This window comes from Rhodofomes roseus, assembly GCF_022264815.1.
Source record: "Rhodofomes roseus strain CIRM-BRFM 1785 chromosome Unknown C8Q71scaffold_18, whole genome shotgun sequence".
Taxonomy (NCBI): domain Eukaryota; kingdom Fungi; phylum Basidiomycota; class Agaricomycetes; order Polyporales; family Fomitopsidaceae; genus Rhodofomes; species Rhodofomes roseus.
This window is the reverse complement of record NW_025952974.1, coordinates 130714-145197: the sequence shown is the minus strand read 5'-3', so window position 1 is coordinate 145197 and position 14484 is coordinate 130714. Positions and strand designations below refer to the sequence as shown.

At 53.5% G+C, this 14484-nt stretch overlaps 3 protein-coding genes across 3 annotated transcripts; 2 read left to right on the top strand and 1 right to left on the bottom strand.

Annotated features, from left to right (window-relative positions):
• Positions 1 to 5733: 5733 nt before the first annotated feature.
• C8Q71DRAFT_860216 (uncharacterized protein) lies at positions 5734 to 7027 on the top strand (the record flags this gene model as incomplete). Its single annotated transcript, XM_047927767.1, has 2 exons — positions 5734 to 6036; positions 6089 to 7027. 2 exons carry the CDS (start codon positions 5734 to 5736, stop codon positions 7025 to 7027), a joined length of 1242 nt encoding a protein of 413 aa, XP_047776162.1.
• A 2777-nt stretch (positions 7028 to 9804) lies between these two features.
• Positions 9805 to 11362, top strand: C8Q71DRAFT_798190 (uncharacterized protein; the record flags this gene model as incomplete). Its single annotated transcript, XM_047925803.1, has 7 exons — positions 9805 to 9843; positions 9896 to 10112; positions 10271 to 10436; positions 10499 to 10659; positions 10735 to 11098; positions 11153 to 11270; positions 11321 to 11362. 7 exons carry the CDS (start codon positions 9805 to 9807, stop codon positions 11360 to 11362), a joined length of 1107 nt encoding a protein of 368 aa, XP_047776161.1.
• Positions 11363 to 11538: 176 nt separating this feature from the next.
• On the bottom strand, positions 11539 to 12995 carry C8Q71DRAFT_725653 (PLP-dependent transferase; the record flags this gene model as incomplete). Its single annotated transcript, XM_047921711.1, has 4 exons — positions 11539 to 11700; positions 11757 to 12164; positions 12230 to 12600; positions 12644 to 12995. The coding sequence occupies 4 exons, from the start codon at positions 12993 to 12995 to the stop codon at positions 11539 to 11541; spliced, it is 1293 nt and encodes a 430-aa protein (XP_047776160.1).
• Between the last annotated feature and the right edge of the window lie 1489 nt (positions 12996 to 14484).

The window sequence follows — 14484 nt, the reverse complement described above, 5'->3', positions numbered from 1 at the left end:
CGACTATCGGCGTCTACCTAATGTCGAATGGCTTCTGCAAATACTGCTGCGATTTGACTCACCATCCAGTCAATTCCTACACAGACATGATCCAAGACCTCATTGTATCAGGAACAGAGTCTAAAATCGTAGAGAAGCCATATCAGGCCTGTGGTAAGGGCCGGCGGACTGGCATGAAATGTACCGAGTCGACCAACACCGTTTGGACTCCGAGTCGGTCGAGCGCAATGCAAAGGCCCGAGGAGCCTACATGACTCTGAGGGATAGAGTATGAAGATTTGCCGTGGTCGCTTGCCACAAACGTGACCAGGCGGGCGAGGTTTACTCAATGCTCATGCAATGAGACTTCCGGAGAAATGTAACAGCATTGTCAGCCATACTCTGCCGGGCATACTCGCGTGAATTGCAGCCCCTTGCCTTAAATTTTCATCACACCTCTCGGTCCTAATAATTTCGCACTTTGTAGGTCGACTGATCTCAACAGACGTGTCCAACGCTGTGTGCGGCACCGGCATGCTCGCACACTCCGAGTCCCAGTGTGCCCTGGGAGGGTTACCGAGGTTCGTACCATTCAGCGCTGCTCAAAATATCAGGAAAGGTCAAATATAACTCATCAGGTACTAAAACAGCCCGTCACCAATCAATCGCGGGAGGAGGAGGAATGTGGGCACAATAGAGAGAGTCTAAAGACGCGTCGCGGTCGCTCGCCACAGGCGCGTCCGGACGGGCGCTTGGCCGGAAAGCCGCGTCCTGCCTCGAATTCGCGGTACATGTTCCGGCTCATCATGAGCACTTCCTGTCCTGAAAATTAGATAGACAAGTTTCTTTCAACCATAGCTACAATTCTATGTTTGCAGAATGTGATATTTCGGCGTGCAAGTGTTACTTACATACCAGATCTACACAAAGGCAGTACAATTTTGAAAATCTTGAAACATAGCATTCTGAGCATTGAGTTTTTATTGCCTATTCCCGAATCCGATTTACAATGCAGGGAGCGTGCAAGCCGGAACATGTACCGCCATTTCTGCTATGGCTCCCAGGTAGGCGCCGGTACCACGGCTTTTGCCGGACTGGCAGGGCCCTGCGCATGGCCATGACTAGGGGCTATGATTATGATATGCTAGCGACGCGAAGGCGATAAGATAAGATCACCCTTCGACGCCGTCACCAGTCAACACTTCGGGATTACAGAGAAGATGGGGGATACCGTAAGATATCAATGACGTTGAGACGGGAGTACCGCAGACCGTGGCAGACGCAAGTAGACGTCTCCTGCGGAGAGTTGAAGGACGAGGATCAGAGACGTATACAATATTGGCCCACCCCTGTCCTCGTTCGCCCCGGGATTCTGAAATATAATGCATTAGCTTGGTAACGAGAGTGGCGCGCGTGTTCAAACTCAAGGACGACAAGAATGTGATGGTGGCGCCCCCAGCATAACTGCCTCACTAGAAGCCGCACAGAAGCCTGACGGTGGTAGAACGGCGTCAGTATGTGCTCTGTATGCGTGGAGCAGCATCCCTACACGTGGCCTGACAGTGCCAAGAAACGAGCAGTATCGCAGAAACCAGGCAGATTGTCCAATGCAGATGAATTGGGAAAGGATGCTGGAAGCAACACCTTGCTCGCTGTCAAGCAGCTAGACTGCAATGAGAGGCTACCACAGGTACCACACGTGTCCGAAGGTTCGCGAGACGTATAAAGGAGGCGTTCGCTCGCCATGTCTCTCCAGTCCCAGACTACCCAACGCACCTCGCAAGCACATCTTCGCCTCACAGCACCACCTTCACAATGCTCACCGTAAGCAATAACACTATCTCTCGACTTGAACTTCATATCTCATTTTGGCTTCTGCAGAACGTCGCCGTCCCCGTCAACAACGCCAACTGTGGCCTGACCAGCTGCGGCTGCGGCGAGGCGTACGTTACAGTCCCGCTTGCACAGCAATGTGTATGCTTACTTCCTGACAGCTGCCAGTGCAAGCCCACCGAGTGCAAGTGCTAAATGCCTCGCAATTCGACTCCACTGCGTCAATCCTATTCACCCGCTGAGACACGGAAGCGGGAGACATAGGCAGTTACCGTGCTGTGCATCTTGTAGACGTCGGAGATAGGCGCGAAGAGCAACAAAGCATTGTTATAACATTTTGACCGGAAGCGTCCGCGAGCGAGTTCTCCCGTGAAACTTCCAGTTCGAGTCCTAAATGAGCGGACGATAGCCCGCTTTAACTGAGCATGAACATGATCGACGAGATGTTCGATGTTATTCGACTAAGGAATATGTTCTATGACAAACACGCACCAAGCCTACGTGTTCTCCAAATTTGGGACCACACAGCCTGCTAGCTTCGACGCCACCGCCGGTCGGAAAGCGGCAGGTAGACACATGGCTGACTAGTCTGCCAAAGGCAGGCCCGAATCCCTCTTCTACCAGTGAGAAGGGAGGCCGAGGCCCCCGGGTCAGGCGTTCAGCGCTTCAGCCACGTAGTATCCATGGACCAGAAACCAAGGACAGGGCTAGGTCTGGATATGAGCTTGTTCGAGCACGGCTTCGGGCCCTACACTCTCAAAGGATCAGCGTGCACACAGAGCATCCGTTAATAATTGCGGTTCTCCGATATGGGCGAGAGAGTTGTGAGGACAATCCTCAGAAGAATCGCGTTACGTGCGCAGAGGAAAAGCAGCATGTCCGTGAAAGACGCGAGCTGACGGCGCCCGAGCTGACCACGCGACCCACTCGAAAAGATCATCACTCATGAGTATGCATCACTAGCCGTCCCAAGCATTGGTAGTCTGTTCGCGATGTCGTACGCGTCTTGCGGGCCGCGCAGACTTACGGCAGTCTGACACTGCTAGTGGGTTGACGGAGCTCAATCACGCGACACGGTCCGGAAGCATAAGGATAGGGCACTCAACTGCGGATCCCTTCGTACCCCGGTTATGATGTTTCGACAGAAGCAGTACGGCAGTGATAAGTTAAGTAGCTTGCTTCCAGTGTCTTCTCTTCGGCATCTTTGAGTTCTGCGCATTGAATTCATGCGCACAAGTGATCAATTTATGCTGGCCCGTGACAGATGCTGTAGTGCGAGATCAATACATTGGACGCCATGAGCAGATGGTACGAGTCCATGCCATCAGCAAAGAGACCGAAAGAACGCAGGATATTTGCGGCAGAAGAGAATACTCACCCAGCGACGTAGAATTGCTCTTGCGAGTGCACTGTGAAAGAGGCGCACCTAGAGGCACAGAAGACTCCGACCAACTGCGCTTCTCGTGATACCTACGTTGTTGAGCCCCTGATCGAGTCTGAGGCATTTGTGCTGACGATCGTCAACTGAGGTATTTTCTGAACGAACTATGCCCGACTCGGTTCCCCAAGAAGCCAGGCGGTCCAGGCGGAGGAGCGTCGACTGAATAACCGGGTTCAGTACCCCACCGACAGGACGATAAGATAAGATTGTCTGTTCGGCGGTATCAATCAACGCGTCCAAATCATACTATACAGTATGATAACGTAGCGGCTGAGTGCGGGATCCCATGGGTCATTGGGGCATGCGCTGGCATGCGTCTAGACGGGAGTGCCGTGGATGTAAGGCTATATCCTCCGGTGAAAATATGAAGGAAGACGTAGGATCATCTGTACAACTCACTAACAGGACATGATGATACAACGTTTGTACGCGGGACCAGTTCGCGTTGAGTATGTTGAAAATCAGGGTGTGGCGCCCACAGCACAAATGCCTCCTTATAATTAGAATCCGGGCATCGGACAGGAGCTGCGCGGCGGTAGAAGGGCGTCAGTACTAATGTACACGAGTGGAGCACCATCCATACACACCCTTGATGACCTTCTGAACGACCGAAAACAGTCAATCACAGCAACCAGCCTGACTGTTCCGATTGAGAAAAGATTCGTGCCTTGGCCGCCGTCAAGTGGCTACACCACAGCAACACCGCAGCGGGTCATTTGCACCATGGCTCATCTGGAGCGCGCTGCAACACGTGTCCGAGAATACAGAAGGATATAAGAGAGGCGGGCGTGAGCCGTGTCTCTCCAGTCCCCGACTACCCAACACACCAGAAACACATCTTCGCCTCAAAACACCACCGCCTTCACAATGTTCACCGTAAGTGGCACCGCTACTCTCTCTTGAGTAGATATGCTCACCTTGGATCAATGGATATCCGCAGAACGTCGCCGTCCCCGTCAACAACGCCAACTGCGGCGTCTCAAGCTGCAGCTGCGGCGAGGCGTACGTCGCTTTCTTCCTGACCAAAGCGTTGTATGCTGAATGGACTCACTTACAGTTGCCAGTGCAAGCCCACCGAGTGCAAGTGCTGAACGCCTTGCCGTTCGACTTCTTCGCGCCAGCAGTTCATGTATTGTTTTGCCTGACATACGGAACTACCAGCAGCTTCTGCATTGTACATCGTGTTACAGTCCGGTGATTGGTGCGAGGAGGAATGGGCATTTGTTTTGTGACATCATGAACTGAGAATCATTGCCTCCGTGAACCAGTGCATCTGCATTGCGTGATATACACCTTTCAGCAACGTGTGAGTACATGAGTTATAGCAAGAACTTGCCTTCAGACTAAAACACGCATGGTTGCTGGTTCATAACCGGAGTTGTCGCCGAGTTTCCGACAGTATTCAAAGAACAAATAACGACGAGAGCCCATACGACGCTAGGTAATGCATGTATTGGACGGAGGAGGTGATGGTACTAGTAGAGCGTTGTGTTCAGATCGCCTCTGGCCAATCGGGTGTCATAATTCATAAGTTCTCACGGTTCTTGCCTCTACCGAAGATCGGTGGCAACTGCTATCGGCCGGTGGCTAAATGGACCCCCCTCCTCCTCCTCCTCCTTAACTTAAGCGCTTCAAGTTAAGCTTTGGATTTGGACTCGCTCTGATGCATGCATGTGGGGGCTCTCGTCAACCTGCGTATTGGGAGTGTTGCTATGTTTGTTAAGTACGTGGTCATCTATCTGACATGCCCTTCAATTGAGAACGGTAGCTGTCATTCCGAGTCGTTGCAACTCTGACTCGTCAGGCTCCGGTATTGAACGCTTTCCCTGCTTGCGCAGTTGAAGATCGTAATTTGCCATGGCATATTTTCGTTGTATGCGAGGCGCCATTCAATTTGGATGACTTTGGATGACTTTGAATGACGGTATCATCTAACGGACCAAATCTTGGTCAATGTTCGACATTCGTCACGGTGTACATGGCACTCACGGCCCTATCGGCCACTGGACTTACAGAATCTTGTAAGGTTTGGTCAGCCGGCAGGATGAAGATTTACCTGCGGAAGGAATCGTCGGGTCTAGGCAACACCAAAGGTGACATCTTCACTTACCATTACCAGCTCACCCGATGTCGCAGCAGGGGTTTGCATAGGGGCATTCACAGTGGCACAATCGGCATGCTCTTGACCACCCCGGTCCTTGCACAAAGGAAGGATCCGACTGTCTCCAAGGCGAACCGAGGTTGGCTGTATGTGTGGCGAGTGTAACTAGGGTTACCACTGCCAGATCGGGACAGAAGGTGCACCTGCGCTTTGTGGCCACAGCGCACTCCGGTTTCGGTAAGTCATTATGCTGTGGCTACCGCAGCCACATATAAGACGTAGTCCGCTGATGGAATACCATCTCGAGCACACTCGCGAGAGCTTAGGGGTTTCGAGGGTCTACGTCTGGCCGACGTCGTCCTCGCTAAAATTCCTTACCATGCACGCTGCTCTTCAAACCGACGACATACTCGACGCGATCTTCGATTATTTGAAGCCTCCGTTCGGGCGGTTTGACCACCACTGTTCCTCATCCGACCCGATCCGCGTCTTCCAACGGACGCTCTGCGCCGCCGCTCTCACATGCAGAGCCTTCAGCCAGCCCGCGCTAAAGTCGCTCTGGTTCCATGTCAACTCTGTGGACGCGCTGTTCTACATCTTGTCCTCGTGTATGAAGATAGTGTGCGATGTTCCGTTATCACTGGACATAGACGACTCGCCTCGGCACCAAGAGACCGTTTGGGTGCGTGTCCATCGCATTCGATAATCCAAGTTTTATGCTTACGCGAAGGTAGATAATGGACCGCCCAGTCAGCGAGAAGGAGCGCGAACGCTTCCTCTGGTACACGCAATGCATCCATATAATTAACCTCCAAGCGTCGCGTCGCGTCGACCCCTGGGTTTTCTTCCGCCTTTCTCAAGAGAACCTTGGTACGCCCCTCACACCACGGCTTCATACCATGATCTGCAACCAGGACTGGCCCTATATCGACATGGTCGTGTCACTGCTGAGTGGCCCCTCGCTCCGCACACTCGCCCTCAAGTTCAATGGCCCGGAATGGACGATCGACGACGACCGGAAGCTGCCTCTGAACCGCCACAACTACGCAGCGTACCCGCTCCTCCGGAACGTTTGTGCGTCCGCGCCAGACCTCGAGAAGCTCACAGTGTACATGTGCGCGTATCCGGGGCTGCTGCACCCGATCGGCGGGATGAAGCGCCTGCGCGTGTTGGACCTCTCCTTGGTGTGGACGCCGATCAACATGGAGCTCGTGCGGCAGCTCGCACAGCTCGAGCAGCTCGAGGAGCTGGCGCTCCACAACTCGTTTGACGGGCGCAACCTAGGGCCATGTGAAGGCTTCAAGAGCGTGACAAAGTTGATCATCCGCGGTGGCATCCGCACGATCCCGCCGCTGCTGCAAGCACTTCCCGACCTCCACCTCAGAGAGCTCCATTTGAACTCCCCGGTCATCGAGGAACCCAGACCCCTCCAGAAGCTCGTGTCAGCCCTGTCACTCGCATCGCGCGAGTCGATCGAGAGCGTGCGCATCGACAGCCTCACTGCGGGACGCTCCCTCACGAGCGCGCCTGTGTCCACGCTCATCGCGCCGTTTTTCGCGTTGCCGAACATCCGCTCTTTCTATTTGCGCGCGGACGATCCTCTGTGCATCGCGGACGACGACCTGCGCGTCATTGGCGGCAAGTGGGCGAAGCTGGACAGGGATGTCATTTAAGAAGGGTTAATTATAGTTCATTAGTGAACCTAATCAGGATTAAAATGAGTTCCTTAAGAACTATGATTAGGTATTCATTCTGTTAATCATGGGCTTAGGGTGGTATGATTACCTCCATTAATCCATGTTGGCATGAAACCATATTATGATCCCAAATGAAGGCACTAGCCCTGACACAAAGGGCTAATTCTCTGCAAATCCCAGTCAATTTACACTGAATCATGGCATAATCCCAGTCATGATCATGCTTAACCAATTCATGACTCTTAATCCTAAGATAATCCCATTATTTGGATATCATAATCATGGCATAACCTCAGTGTTGATCCTGCTGAAATGGGCATAATCATGACATATGTACAATCCTAAACATTCATTATCAAGCCCTAACCTCAGAGCTAATCTATGGCAGGCATCATGAATGTAATCATTAATTCAATGCTAATCCTGGCTGCTGATCCTGATATATTGATGTCAGATTAGTGCTGATTAGCCAGATAATCTGCAGAACAAATCACAGTGATCAGATCAATTGAAAAAAATGTTGTGCAGAAGCGAGGACTGAACCAGCGACTTTTTGAAGCATTACATAATCACCTTATTGGGCAAAGAAGCATACACTATAACCACTGCACCATACTGTCTTGTTATGTCTGAGATGTTATTGATCTATGTCATGTTCTTCGATTGCTGGACTTAGACACATTTCTAGTGCCCTCCCATGATGCAGTCTAATCCTGATCAACCTGAGATTAGCGACCAGTCAATCCTCACTAACCCATGAGGATTTGCAGAGATTAATCCTGAGGTAATGCTTCTTTGCCACATAAGACTGTGAACAGATCAAGTCCAGATTAGAGGTGGGATTAGATAGTCTTCAATCTGATTAACTTACTGCTAATCTGCAGTGTACAAACAGGATTAGGGTTCCACATTACTGAATCATGATTAAAAGTACCAAGTACATCACATTGAAATCATCATTGAAACAGCAGATTATATTGGAAATAAATCTTTGCAAATCCTCATGGGTTAGTGAGGATTGACTGGTCGCTAATCTCAGGTTGATCAGGATTAGACTGCATCATGGGAGGGCACTAGAAATGTGTCTAAGTCCAGCAATCGAAGAACATGACATAGATCAATAACATCTCAGACATAACAAGACAGTATGGTGCAGTGGTTATAGTGTATGCTTCTTTGCCCAATAAGGTGATTATGTAATGCTTCAAAAAGTCGCTGGTTCAGTCCTCGCTTCTGCACAACATTTTTTTCAATTGATCTGATCACTGTGATTTGTTCTGCAGATTATCTGGCTAATCAGCACTAATCTGACATCAATATATCAGGATCAGCAGCCAGGATTAGCATTGAATTAATGATTACATTCATGATGCCTGCCATAGATTAGCTCTGAGGTTAGGGCTTGATAATGAATGTTTAGGATTGTACATATGTCATGATTATGCCCATTTCAGCAGGATCAACACTGAGGTTATGCCATGATTATGATATCCAAATAATGGGATTATCTTAGGATTAAGAGTCATGAATTGGTTAAGCATGATCATGACTGGGATTATGCCATGATTCAGTGTAAATTGACTGGGATTTGCAGAGAATTAGCCCTTTGTGTCAGGGCTAGTGCCTTCATTTGGGATCATAATATGGTTTCATGCCAACATGGATTAATGGAGGTAATCATACCACCCTAAGCCCATGATTAACAGAATGAATACCTAATCATAGTTCTTAAGGAACTCATTTTAATCCTGATTAGGTTCACTAATGAACTATAATTAACCCTTCTTAAATGACGAAGACGAGCTGGAAGACTTGCGGCTCGTGTGTAATGCGTCGTCGACGCACGCGACGGCCGTCGCGCCGACCATGCAAGGAATCATCGAACTTGCCAACCTCTGCACGCAGCTTGACCACGTCCGCTTCTCCTCGGTCACACCATCAGAGTCCCTCGGTTTCATCAACCCTCATTGGATTGAAGGCGTGCGGGAGCTCCCGCTTGATATTCAGGTCCCGGACTGTGATATCCACGACGTGCATCAAGTCGCGCGTGTACTGTGGTGGATCTTCCGCGGGCTGCACGTTCCAAACCTGGACAGGTTGGCCTTAAGAAGTGGGCTGCTGTCCTAGATGGAATCGCGCGTCTGGAAACGGAACGGAGGGATCGCGGCGCGACGCAAAGATGGTCGATGTGAGAGGTGACGTCCGTTTGCTTTTTATTAAATATTATCTACATTGTATATTATTCTTGACAGTGTGGCTCACATGTTAGTCTTTCATTACCGATCTCTAGTACGATCGCAGCGACGAGTGGAAGGACGAACGTTGAACGTTGAACGTGGAGGCCTTGAGGCCGCACGAGCGCGCCTGACGTGAATGTAGAACCCACACACAAGTGCCGGCGAACACACATATGTAGTCATCTGTGCGCTGTACTTGCGCTGTACACAGTTGCACTGGCGGACGCACAGGCGCATATTTGCTTGCGGATTGCCTTGCAGCATGCAAGGGCCGCGCAACAGTACCCCTATACGAGCCACAGGCCATACTGTTCAAAGCTCTACGCGTTCCTCCACACATCGAACACATGTACACAGTGCTTCGGCGGAACTTGCCGCCGAGGTGACCGGGTGTCAGCGAGTGGCGGTATATCAAGTTCGTAGCACACACATTCGGGCGCCCGGCGCTGAACATAAACCTCCTGCTCCAGCATCAAATTGGCGCATACCCCTTCTCCAAAACCGTCAAGAGCACTCATGAGTTCCTTGCTAGCGTTCATCCGGCGCCTCAGCACGGTACGTCCTGTCCTCTATCGCCGCCGCTGCCCTTCAATACAAAGCTCGACAGTGCAACAATCCCCCGGAAATGGAGAAGGCGCCGGGGCCTCTGCGTTTCGGCGTGCTGGGAGCGGCGCGCATCGCGCCAGACGCTATTGTGAAGCCCGCGAGGAACCACGAGGACGTGGTTGTCACAGCGATAGCGGCGCGCAGCCAAGACCGCGCGGATGCATTCGCGAGGCAATGGGGGATCCCGAAGGCGCACGGAGGCTCTGGGGCTTACCAAGGTGCTCGTGCTCGTGGCGTGTTCCTCGCTGCACACGGGTGTTGACGGCGTTGCTCGCAGACCTCGTTGACGATGAGGACGTTGATGCCGTTTACATCGGGGTGAGTCCTGTGGCGTTCACATGCCTGGCCTGATGGATGGGATGCTGATGCTGATGAGCGCAGCTTCCGAACAGCTTGCATTGCGAGTGGACGATGAAGGCTCTCGCGGCAGGCAAGCACGTCCTGTGCGAGAAGCCGATCGCGGACAACGAGGAGGACACGCGCAAGATGTTCGCGTTCGCAGCGGAGAAGAACCTAGTGCTGCTCGAGGCCTGGCAGGTCCAGTATGTCGAGTCAATGGATGCGCGGGACGCACGGGCGCGCGCTGACTGCTGTGCATGCGCAGCTTCCATCCTTCCCTGCAGAGAGTCAAGGAGCTGGCAGACGACCTGGGCCCGATCGTCAACATGTCGACGTACCTCGGCGTCTGGAACAGCGTCTTCTTCCTGAAGGACGACATCCGCTTCAACTACGACCTGGGAGGCGGGGCACTCATGGACATGGGCCGTACGTCTCAGCCACTCCACCTATAGAGACTCGATTCACTCGCTCACCGCCGAACGTGGATCGCACCACATCCAGCGTACCCGATCAACTGCATGCGCTTCCTCACCGCGCACGAGCCCTCCGTCCACTCCGCCTCAGCGACCCTGCGCACAGAGAAGATCGACGAGAAGATCGAGACGCACCTCTCCTTCGGGCCGGACGCCATCCCCGCGACGATAACCACGGATTCGCACCTCGCCGGCTGGGGCCCGCTCGGGCTGCTCCCGCGCTGGATCCAGATGGTGCTCCGGGTCGAGTGCAAGGAGGGCGTGGTGGAGTGGTCGAACTACGTGCTGCCGCACTTGTACCACTCGATCACGGTGTATCCGAAGGAGGGTGGGCAGTGGACTGAGGCGGCGTACAAGCGGAGGGACGGGGAGGGAGAGGAGTGGTGGTCTGCGTGAGGCCCGGGTCTTCCGTGCGAAGGGCAGTGCACTGACCCCCCGCTGAGTAGCTATAGGTATCAGCTGGAAGCCTTCGTGGACAAGGTCAGAGGACGACAACCGAGCGTGTGGCGGACTGCAGAGGACTCGATCGAGTCGATGAAGGCCATTGACGCCATATACACCAAGGTCAGGAGGTCGATTGCCGAAGGTGGGCAGATGCTGATGTTTCACTTCAGTGCGGGTTGCCACTGCGACCTACCTCCCAATTCATCTTGTAAGTTAGAAGGAACCCCGGTATCGTTGTCAGACCCCGTGACTCTCAGATGTTATCATTTCTTTCCCTTCAGTCCATCACAGCCATGTAAGACCAAAGACGACGAAGGTTCTGAGGGCGGACACAGTACCGTCAATGTTCGAGATTGAGCATACGAGCTTCGAGTTCACCCACCATCTGCTATGCTAGGACCTCGTCCAGAACCTTGATGATCTTCTCAACCTCCTCCACTGTGTTATAGTGCACGAAAGAGATGCGCACAACGGCATCGTCGACGTTGAGCTTCGGCTGCAGCGTGTCGACGAGCGTATACGCGTAGAAGTGCCCATACCGGATACCGATCTACACGCCCACAGCGCAAATCAGCAGTTGCCTCCGAACTTCAGAGAGAAACCCACATCGCCCCTGTCGTCGAACGCCTTGACGACGTCCTTGCTCCGTATCGGTCTCTCCCCGGCAACCACAAAGCTGACAGTAGGCACGCGGCTCGGCCCCTCATACTCATCACCTACAACCCGCACGCCCCTGTCCGTCTTGCCCCGGAGATACGCCAGGAGCGGCGTCAGCAGCGTCTGCTCGTGTTCCGCGATCAGGTCATACGCGTCTGCGAGCGCGCCTGAGGGCGCGAGCGACTTGAGGTAGGGAGGCACGGCGGTGCAGCCGTAGACGATCTCGTAGCCGGGGCCGCCGGGCTGGACCTTGTAGGGCTTGGTGTCGACTGAGAGGAAGTGATGTGCGAGTGAGGAGAGGGAGTGGGTTAGGGCGGGAGCGCGGATGTAGAGGACGGATGCGTGTGGGCCATACACCTGTGTGTGCAGCATGAGTCGTTTGAATTCCCCAGGGGCGTACGCGAGTCCAGTTTCCCGCGCACCTTGTATACTGAGAAGACACAATATTCGATGTCCCAGTCCTTGACGTCGATCCGGCGGTGCGGCGCGTACGCCACGCAGTCCACGCAGACCTCGAGCTTCGGCACTCCGAGCTCGCGCGCCTTCTCCCGTACAGCACGTACGATCTGCTTCACGGGGACGACGGAGCCGAGGATGTTCGAGCACGCCGTGAACGCGAGCAAGCGCGTCTTGGCAGTGACGAGGGGCAGCAGGGCTTCCAGCTGCAGGGATACTGCGTAGGGGTTGTTCGGAGACGCTGCGATCTGCGATGGGCGCCAAAGCTTGATGATCGCCCCGCGACGGGCGGCGAGCCGCTTCCACGGGCCGGCATTTGCTGGGCGATAGACGAGGACTGACATGAAAGCGAATGCAGAATTTAAATTTGAGCGACTTACCCTCATGCTCTCCGGTGACGATGATCTCGTCGCCTTCGTTCACGTCCTTCTCTATCGCGCGGGTCAGGTTCTCGACCAGCATCGTCGCGCTGCTCCCGAACGCGACTTCATCGACGCTATCAGCGTTGAACAGCTCCTTTGCTGCGTCGGCGCCCGATGCGACCCGGGACGTGCTCTTCTGCGAGACAGCGTAGTCGGCACCGAGCTGGACGTTGGTGTTGAGGAGGTAATCGGAGATGTGGGCGACCGCGTCGGCGAGGCACTGCGACCCGCCTGCATTGTCGGCGTACAGGAACCCCGACGAGAGAGCGGGGAACGCGCTGCGGACGGTGGCGATGTCGAGGGAGGGCATGCTGGAGGGTGTCGGGAGGTGGGAGGTGTCGCAGTGACTCAGACCAGTTGGCTGTGGGAGGAGGAGGAGATGGGTCCTGGGAGTCACTTGGTATCAGAGGCAGTCGGGCCTGGAAGAACACCGATGCCTCGGGACAGATAAGCTCAGGGGACACCTGGATCGAGGTTAGGGTTGGCTCGGACGCAGCGGGACCGTCTCACGCCAGAAGCGTCACAGTACTTGGCCATGTGAAGGAAGGAACCGCGATGCGCAGGGTTCGGACACTTCCGTGCGCGCTGTAGACATCGAGCTAATGCACACAGACCGATTAGACATAACGCGCGTATTAGATAGCTGGACATACCTTGCGATGACGACCCATATTGGCGAACAACTCAGCTAACACCACACGTGCGTTCTGCGGATTGCAAGAGCAGGAGCGTGCTCTCTCCCCGCGAGTGCAGACAGTGCGCATATAGGGCCCAGTCCTTGGAGGCTACGAGTCATCGATCGGTGCGTAGGTGAGTACTAGGAAGTCCGAAGCCATCAGAATGTCGAGCATGCAAGGTGCCCATAAACGCTGACGTACCGCCTGACCATCGACCCAACTTCGCAGCAATATGGCTCTACAAGTGATTGTGCCCATGATCAACGCAACGGATTCCATAAAGTCCACCGGCCCTGCGCTAGCGATCTCGATGAAAGGACGACCAGACTTAATAGCTAGTACCGTTAGGCCTTTGGGTCTAGCACAACGGAGACTATCCGTACCAAGCGGAGCGTCGCGCTCGAAGGCGTTGATCCCCAGCAGATCATATTGTAGAAGACGTGCACGATCTGAGTATCAGGGATGTTGGCAGGCATCGATATTGAGAGAGGCAGAGGTGCTGAACTCAAGGCGGCGCAGGTGCAGGAAGGTATTGTCTCCCGTAGGCAGACCCTAAAGAAGACCTCTTTGAGTGAGGGAGAGGACGGTCTTCTAAGGAGGAAGGTACAAGTCCGACGAGTCACGACGTCAACGACTGCGAAAACCTACAAGCGCTCGTCTATAAGCAGTACAGTCGTCGAGCGCAAGCGAGTATTACTAAGCGCCATCGCTGTGAGTACCATTCGCAGTGACACTCATACGCGCGAGTTCTGTGCCCAAATGTTCAGCAAGCGTTGAAGAGACGATGCTCCCTTTCGATCGGGATACTGATCGTGAATACGATGATTGGGCGGCACCTGGAAGTACAACCATCGTCCCGAAACTTTACTAATTTCGACCCACTGACAATAAATACCAATATCCCTAGGGTCTTTTCTAAGGAATTCATACACGGCTACAGATACAATGAGTCCGCATCCAAATTCAGTTGCTCTCTGCCGTTCATCGGTCCGTCCCTCGACGAATTACTCCGGCGTCGCAGTCGTGTAGAACGTCGTCGTGGTCGTGGTGACGGTTGGGACTGTGACTGTGTCGTCATATGTAGTGAATGTAGACGTCACAGTGGCCGGGTCAGTGAACGTC